The sequence below is a fragment of the Panthera leo genome, chromosome A2, assembly GCF_018350215.1.
Source record: "Panthera leo isolate Ple1 chromosome A2, P.leo_Ple1_pat1.1, whole genome shotgun sequence".
In the NCBI taxonomy this organism is placed as follows: Eukaryota; Metazoa; Chordata; class Mammalia; order Carnivora; family Felidae; genus Panthera; species Panthera leo.
Window position 1 is genome coordinate 137,124,521 of NC_056680.1, and position 9,563 is coordinate 137,134,083.

A 9,563-nucleotide genomic window follows, 5' to 3' on the forward strand; every position below is an offset into this window, starting at 1 on the left:
TGCTTTGAAAGACTCTAGTGACATTTCAACTTGAAAAGTATTTTAGAGAATTATTTAAAATGTTTTTATCTTCAGGGATTATCTTAACTCTAGTCTAAAATATCAGTTTAATGCCAATGGAAAGTCATTTCCCAACAGCTGACTGCAGGTCCTGTAAAATATTATTTTTCCTCGGATCATTAAAATGTTAATTAAACAAAAAACAATGTAGTTCATGTATTACTGACATCTAGGTAAAGGGAAAAACAATAGCAATAACAACAACAAAAAAAGAGAGTAACTGAATATAAGCATCTTTCCATAAACAAGTTGTAATAAACAAGATGGGTAATAAAAACTATGTGTTCCCATAAGAAAAATGACACATTTAATCGCTGAAGCCCGTTGGAACTGACGATTGAGCCAGCACTTCTTCGCTTAGAAGCTTTCATTCGGATCTCCACTTTAGCAAATGTACCCTTTCCCTAGCTGGCTTGTCAAAAGGGGTCACAGTCTTTGACCACAAGGCAAAACAAAACTTTCACCATATTTGAATCAAGTCTACTCCCTCACTCCCCAGAGGTACATACTTGTATTCTCATTTCCAACATATTCCCCATGCATTTATTCACTTCCTTATGCAGTCATTCAACAAATTTGTATTACTTGGCTATCATGTGGCAGACAGTGAGCCAGACCCTGGATACACCATGAAGTCAGGTGTGGCTTCTGCCTCCATCAAGCTTCCACATATGGGATAAAACACAGATGTTACCGGAAGAAGGGTCATGAGTTGCAGAGGAAAAACGAGGCCACAGTGCAGTGCCACAGAGGGAGGAGTCACTAGGGGCTTTCCTGGAAGAACTTGCATTGAGACCCACAGGATGCCTAGGAGCTAGTTAGGCAAAGAAATGAAGGAGCTAAGGGGTGATGTGAGCACCCGGGGGCAGGGTGGGGGGTGGCGGCTGGAAGTTGGCCTAAGAGGAACTGAAAGAACTTGAGGGTGATCAGAAGATAGAGCATACAGAGACTCAAGCAGAGACAGAGAAAGTCTAGATAATGGAGGCTTTGGAGGCATGTGAGTAATTTTGATCTTTATCTCATAATAAATGAAAAATTACTTGAGGACTTTAAACAGGGTAGTTACATGATTATATTTGCATATATATATGCAAGAGAGTAAGCGAGAGGGGAAGGGACAGAGACAGAGGAAGATAGAGAATCCAAAGAAGCATGAAATCATGACCTGAGCTGAAGTCAGCCGCTCAACCTACTGAGCCACCTAGGCACCCCTATATTTGCGTTTTTAACTGAAGATCCATAACTTACAGGATAAGGTCTATAACTGTTAGGATACTCTTTCAAAGGTAAATGGTAACATTAATAATCAAATCTATTTATCCCCATGCTCTTCTCTTTTATTTTCATTTTTTACTATCTTACCTTTTATTTTTACTATTTTACCTTTCAAATAAAAATTGTCTAGCGCCAATTAACATAGTTTAAATCGAGCTACCTACAAAAATAACCAACAACAGAATGACTTCTTCACTTCCAATCACTGATGTGAAAAATTAGAATCTCATGCATTATATACTTGTATTTTGTGTGAGAATTGTGCATGGTAAAAGAAAAAAACAGATTGTGAATCCTTTGTGAGCTATATTTTTTCTATAAAATTTGACATCAAAATTCACTTCTTAATGAAATTCCATCTTATCTGGTCATATTATTCTCTGGACTTTAAACAGTAGATTCTTAAATTTCAGTTACCTCAAAATGCTTGTCTCAGCAAAGAAATAACAAAATGAGTAACTAAAACAATCTATTTGCTATTGGCCAGTGAATTGCTTCAATCGTTTCACTAATATTTTAGGATGAGAGATGGTTATGTGGAACTTGGCATGTGCAAAGCCTTCCATTATAAGATTATTCCCACCTACGCAATGAAAAAAAATAGTAATTGAAGTCATTCTCCAGCAGTTCGGACCAAAATTTTTTCTCTTACATTTATGAGGTAAAATCTTACATAAGCATTTTAGGAAGCGATTCTTTATTAAATACTATAAACACAAAATTTGCACTGTGTTTTGTCTAAAATGCGGCATACAAAATGATGCCCATCACTGTTTGCCTCTTGGCCAGAAGAACCATGAATACAAGCAGAGCTAAGAGGAGTACAGCCAGTGATGTATCACAAAAGTAAGAAAGGAGACCTCAGAGTTCAGTGCTAACCTCTTCTGAATCAAACATAAAGTGGCACATTTTGCAGTATTTTATTTATTTAACTAATGGGTCATTTTCTATACTTGGAAATTTTAGAGGAACATCTGAAGAAATAGAAAGTATAGAGGCACCTGGGTGGCTCAGTTGGTTAAGAGTCTAACTCTTGATTTTGGTTCAGACCATGATCTCAGGGTCATGAGGTGAAGCCCCAAGTTGAGCGCCACATCAGGCTCTGCACTGAATGTGGAGCCTGTTTAAGATTCTCTGCCTCCCTCTCCCTCTGCCCCTCTCCTCTGCTGGCACTCTCGAAAGAAAGAAAGAAAGAAAGAAAGAAAGAAAGAAAGAAAGAGAAAGAAGGAAAGAAAGAAAGAAAAAGAAAAAGAAAAAAGAAAGAAAGGAAAAGAAAAGAAAAGAGAAAAAAGAAATAGAAAATGTTTTAAGTATCTCATTTTCTAATTAAAAAATGTTTTCAATCTCATGTGAAAATATTTGCTAATGGAAAACAGACAATATAATTTGGGATATTCTATTAAAATAGCCTCTTAATAGCCTCTTAATTCCAAACTGTTTAAAAAGTAAAAGTCAATGTGAATTTACACATTCACTGTGGGTACTATTTTACATGCATTTTCAACCATTTTTTTCTTTGCCTCTGAACTTCCAGAAATGATGCTTAAATTAATAAATGATATTTCAGGATAAGGTTAGTCCATAAAGAGACACTAAATCAGCCTGCAGTTGTCCATCTCAAAGTCTAACAGGGAGATTTTATTTTCACACAAATGCCAGCGTGAGTTGGCTTTGATATTCCAGTATTTATGAAAGCGGCTAGTTGCCCATTGGATAGTCTAAGTGTATGGGCCTATTTGGGTTTTAAAAATAAAGCCATTCATTTCCTTTCTTAAAATCACAATGTGTTTGTTGCCTTTTTCGCATGTTCTCACGACTACGGAACAGAATCACGAGTTTGTGGATGAGCAAGTCTTTGAAGAAAGCTGCATGGAAGTTGCGACTGGAAACCGTCCTTCAAGTCACAGCCCTTCTCTCTCGTCACAACAAGGAGTCACCAGCACTTGCTGTTCACGACGACACAAAAAAACCTTCCGCATCCCTAATGCCAATGTATCAGGAAGCCACCGAGGCAGTGTGCAGGAACTCAGTACGATCCAGATCAGATGTGTGGAGAGAACCCCGCTGTCTAACAGGTACCCGAGGTTAATCTGTGTGGGTGCACACACCTGTGCCTGTTCCCAGAGCGTATCTCCACCTGCAGGCATGTCGCTATCTTGGTGTATTTGGCATTTTTTGGTATTGGGGCGGGCGCGGTGGGGGAGCAAATAATTTTTATTTACTTATTTTTAATAAATACACCTCAGAAGTCCTGTGGCATCTAAATCCTAGTTCCTAGGGTTTAGTATGAGACAAGCTAATGCCGTAATAAGTATGCTGTAATATTCATTTGAGTCAAAAGTAGCAGTTGTACAGTGTGAAAACTAGAAAGAAGACAAGATGGTCAGGCACAAACAAGTGTACTTCTCCCTCCTTACCTCCACAACTTTTTCTTTATACTCCTTTATACTCAGGAGCCCCTTATGTAAATGCAAATAGCCTTAAATGATAGATGTTCAACACTTACTAAAGGAGACCAATTAGATTGACACTTGGTATCATTGGAAAGTACTCAGCAGCACCTAAAATAAATCAACACCTTCAACGTTAACAGTGAAAAATAAAACTATGCCTATACAAGTCTCTTGAACCAATATATAATTTTGATCATAAAGATATTTTGAGTTGCCAGAAGCACAAAAATCAATCCAACACACAAAAAAAGATAAGTGATATGCTACAATTGTTCACCTGTGGTTAGTTTATGGACAACTTCAGTGAAATTTTTCTGATGGTATTTTCCTTTGCTTGTCTTTATTTGCTTTCTGTTTTTCCCACAAACATGTAAGTGCAACACAAAGTAATCCATTTAAACTCTACAACTCATTAAAATGATCAATTCCTGCCAAAATAATTTTGCTTTGTTCTTCAGATTAAATAGCTATGTTTTTATATTAACAATCCATTAATTCAGCACTGCTTCTTTGTTCTCATTCAACAATCTTTGTGAAAAACCTGGATGAGATTCTGAATTCAGGCTGTGTTGATTTACATAAATCAGATGTCTCTGGGACCAGAATATTAAATTTTAGAACAATGAAAGATTTCTGTCTCTAAATGTTCCACCTCTGCGTTGCAAAATTAAGTAGCAAGCAGAGAAGTACTTAGAAAGAAAATTTTAGGACATAAACATTTTAAGTAAGATTTCCATGAAAATAATTAGATTTAAGTATATCATGTATACCCTTCTTGTTCCTTTCTCCTTTTCCCTCTATCCACGTAGAGTATAAAAGTCATGCAAGAATACTACTTAGGAAAATCTTGAATTATTGGTAATGGCTAACATTTTAGGGTTCTTAACATTGGCTGTCAGTAACTTGAGAGCTTAAAGGGCATCATCTTTCCCAAAGAGACAAGATAGTAAAATGATTCTGTGGTCAAAAGAACTGAGACACATTCACAGGTAATTGAGGTACATCCCTTTCATTGGAGCATCTCAAAGCTCTCAGAGGTCCTGTCTTAAAGAAAACAATTTTACTTTGCCTGACCCTGGCTTTCCAAAACTGGCCTGAGTCTCTTTCTTGCATTTTCGTAGGAAACACTTTGATAAACACTGCCTGAGCCAAATTGAGCTGGCTGTTAGACACTCATTTAATATTAATGACCTGACCGATGTTCATTTCAACATATATTAAGGTTTAGGGCTTCATGTTTTAAAAATCATGGTGACTGTAATTAGATATTTGAAATGTTACTGACAAAATACATTCCTCAGTTGCAGGGAAATTTTTTTAAGTAAACAACTTACTTTTTTAAATCTATTTTCTCCTCATCAGCCGATCCAGTTTAAATGCCAAAATGGAAGAGTGTGTTAAACTAAACTGTGAACAACCTTATGTGACTACAGCAATAATAAGCATCCCAACACCTCCAGTAACCACCCCCGAAGGAGATGACAGGCCAGAATCTCCTGAGTACTCAGGAGGAAATATTGTCAGAGTATCTGCTTTGTAAGACAATTGGAACCAGGTCTAAGAGAATTTGAGCTCTGGCTGTGGAAAGAATTCCAATGTGGAAGAAAGAAGAAACAATAAACCTTTTGCAGATGAAAACAGCAAGGCAAGAAGGTTGGCAGTGAAATAAAAACAAAGCTTCCAAACTTGAGGATGGAAATAAAACCACCAAATGGCATTTCTAGACAGAGTCTGACCTGTTCTACAGAGAAGTAGTCTGTGACCCTTTGACTTTGTGATTGAGCACAATGAAATGCCGCCTAGCGATGCTTCTTATGATCTGAACTCTTTTTTAATAAAATAAATAAAATAAATCTTTGAACATAATGTTCCAGTTGAATGCAAAACAAAAAAATATGGAAAACATTTTGATAAAAATTTTTCCTGTTAAAACCATGAACATTGGCTATGATGAAGATTATTACATATTAAAAAAAAACTCATACAACACATTTGTATTGACTGAAGGAAACCATCATAATGCATGCTAGAATTCTTTGGAGCAGTGATCTCAGTGTCCTTATGTTGTCTTCAGAATAGGCATGATAAATTATAATTGTAGAAAGGGGGACTTTCTGTGCACTTACAACAAGCTGATTGCTCATGTTCCATGGTGGGCTGTGCAAATTAACTCCTTTCAGAGCTGCGGTATTTCTCATGGGGATGCTCATTAGTAAATCTAAAGCGTTCGGATAGTTCAGTATTAATTATCATTTTACCTTGCACCTAGATACTGTTACAACTGCAATAATTCATTGTACACCTGTTGTATCAGGAATCAGGATTTTTGTTGTTGTTGTACTTTCCAGATCCTCATAGATACAGTAAGAGCCACATACATAGAGAAACTTCTGGTGTGGCCAGATTTTAGATAACTTTTTAATCCAAAACTATTGTGCCATAAATGTTTTTCAGTAATATTCTTTGGTCCTCTGTATTCGTGTGACAGTGCATTATCTGTTCTTGTATTTCTATAGCACCTTTTCGTGGGTTTATCGTCATCAACTGGACTAACGTTTTGTAGCTCAAATGACTTTCCTACTTTTGTATTCCCCCACATATTAGCTTGTAAGTAGATTACCATCATCAATCCCCTTGTCAAAAATTAGGAAAAAGGAGTTGACATCTACGAATGATCTCTAACTTCTTTGCTGTTAGGGAAAAGCCCAGACACTGGATATATCGTTCTGTGTTTCAGGCAAAGAGTAGGCTGGGATGAATATCACAAAATCGGTGATCCCAGAGTCTCACTTGATGTATTATTTATTTTACTTTAGATCTCGAATACATTTTGAGAATAACTAATGTGAATTGAAATGCAGAGATAAACTAGAGTGCTTTATGTAGCAATATTTGTTGAAAGCACGCTCTTTATGCCGTTGGAGAAGGCAGCACAAATTTATCTGAGAAAGGCTCCTGTAGACTGCAAGGAGCAATTTTCTCCACTAAATCAGGAGGATAGGAGTTTGACGATGCAAAGTTGATCTCTATGTACATTGAAGTGAAAAGTCTTTATACCTTTTCACCTTTAAACTATATCAGCAGACATGTCTGCACGTGACAGTGTAAAAAAGTTGTATGTCAAATGAAAAGTTTCGTTCATTCCAAACCACCACTGTAAGAAATAAAGTTTAGCTTCTGTACATGGAAAGAATTAATAATTATCCCTCTACTATAGAGATTTTAAAATGCTTATCATAATTTATCATAAAAAAGACTTAATCCAACCATTTTCGAGTAAAGCCAGAAATTCTTGCTTCCCATTTCTAGAATAGCTTCTAGAACAGTGCTGTGCACACAGTAGATATTAATAAACATTTGCTTCATAAAAGTAAGGCAAACTCTACTATCTCTCGGGAAGAACTGGCTTTATACCTAGTATGTCTTTTAAAAAGTTACTAATCTTCCTGGAGCGTGAATATTAACAATTATATTAACACCTGCCTCATGTCACTTTATGCTTCTAGAGAAAATATATAGTGAAACTTCTTTGATGGCAGTGGTTGAAAAACTTCCTAAAAAGTAGACTAAGGAAACCACAATCAGGAATACTTAGGTCTTTTGATTCCCAATGAAAAGTTCTATTTTCATGTTCTTAATACTACATTTAAAAAAAACGAAGTTAGATGATTTCAGTTGACAATTCTGCCTCCTTTTCAACTTATCGTTTATCCCAAACTATTAATTTCTTTAGATTTTTGGAAAAGAAAAAAAAAATTTTGGTGTTTTAGGTGATTTAAAAATCTACTGTGTTGGTGGTGAATGACTATTGATGACTGTGTTAAGTGCATCTGTATCGTAAGTGAAATGTAATTATTTCTGTGTACCATATGGAGTAACCAAGGTCATTGTTTTTGGCAATTTTGTTTGAAATTCATATATCTTATTTCAAAGGATAGCATAATACCTGCATTATGCTGGAAAAAAATAGACCTTTGGAGAATACTTAAATAAAACATGTGCATGCTTGAACAGGACAACATGGTTGACTGTTGCTCTTTTTTCTTACACTCCCTCCCTTTCCAAAATCTAGGCTACATCATACTCATATTTGGGGGAACCTTGTAACATGTACAAACTCAAAGAACCCGTCAATTGTGAGTAACACTTAAATCTGAACAGTGGAGATAGTAGATTTCTGCCAACAATGGGAATTGAGGAAGAGACTTTAAGAAACAAAAAAGTTAATATCACCTAAAGAGTGTCACTGCTTTAGATGATAGTTTTTGGAAATATGTTGGCAAGTACAACTCCATAGCTACTAATTTAAGTATATTACAAGGTTTTGTTGGTCATTACCAAAAAAGGGTAGTATGTTTAAAATCAGTTGTTTTTGTATATGTGATATTTTTAGAATGCTTTCTGCAATGTATGACCCAGTTTATTAGCCAGTACCCTACATCCCACATGCCTCTTGGACAGCGTGGTCCACAGAGAAGTAAGGCTGGTGCCTGAACCTTACATACTTCTTGACTACCACTACTTAAACAAAGTGAAGCTCTGAGTTGATGACATTGGTGAGAACTCAATCAGATTCCCAGCCAAAGACTCTTTTCAATTTAGGAAACAAAGTGTTATATTTGTCTAGCTATATGTGTGTGTATATGTATATTTATATGTATTTATTCATATACCTACACATAGATTTTTATTCCTTTTTTTTTTAATGCACATCTGACGGTTTCTCTTCAGGAGGAAACAAAAAACAAGGACATTTTAAGAGATTATCAGAAGAGGGGAAAATTCAGAGTAAATCACAGACAGTGATTCTGAATAGTGATAACTAGTGATGCTCTTGGTGGATAGTCTCTTTTTGTTCCTGTTAATTCTTTTCTTTTATAGTCTTTGATTTATTGAGATCCCAATCCTGCGTTAAAAAGGTTTAACACACCTCCCTATTCCTTCAACTGAGTTACAGTGTTGGCTTGGAAATAGCCTCCAGGGAGTTATATCAGTGGCTGCCGGCACCATTACTCAAAAGAATAAAAAGGGTTCTTCATATCAAATACATGACTCCTCAGAGTTTCATAAGAAAGGCATCTCCTCTTCCCTGGAGTGTTATTAGGTGTTTGTTTTATTAACTCACAGGTACAAAAATGATTGCTCTGCACTGTGTAAATTTCATCAGAATTTTCAGCACAATTGCATAGGCACACTGTACTTTAAAAAAAAATAAGAGCTTAAGTTAGATATACATCAGCTGGTTGCGTTTAGGGTAGCAAAACATTCTCAAAAGAGTAAGATATTTTACATGTGAGGAATTATTACTTTTGAACAACAGCGTATTTGCTTAAGAGAATTATAAAATGTATTTATTGCAAAAGTTTTCAGTGGAAATAATATTACATCACTATCTTCTAATTCTTTGTTCTTTACTGTCCACTTTACCTTTTCCCTCCTTTCTCTTCAAGCCATTCTTTTACTAGATTATTCTCTCCCTTCCCCTAATCATTTTCCCCTGCTTTTTTTCTATGGAAATCCACTAGGTAACTACTGCCCATTCTATATATAATTCAAATTCTTGAGTGCATCACATGGGTCAGACATTGTGATAGGTGTTGGGGAAATAGAGATTAAAAATCCAAACCAAATCCTCTCCTCAAGGAGTTATATACTGGAAAACAGCTTAACATGCTCTCTGCTTTACGCTGCTAGGCATAGTCTTATACTGCAAGTATTTTTCTTTCTGCCATAATAATTTTTTCTGCTTCAATCTGCTGAAAACATGTCTTCGAA

General features: G+C 35.9%; 1 protein-coding gene across 1 annotated transcript in view; it reads left to right on the plus strand.

Annotated features, from left to right (window-relative positions):
* KCND2 (potassium voltage-gated channel subfamily D member 2) overlaps window positions 1-5,328 on the plus strand; it is a 480,818-nt gene extending 475,490 nt beyond the window's left edge. The window contains exons 5-6 of the mRNA XM_042927626.1: window positions 3,163-3,410; window positions 5,151-5,328. Coding sequence (XP_042783560.1) covers window positions 3,163-3,410; window positions 5,151-5,328 — 426 coding nt within the window. The remainder of the gene's footprint in view (window positions 1-3,162; window positions 3,411-5,150) is intronic.
* Window positions 5,329-9,563: the final 4,235 nt, after the last annotated feature.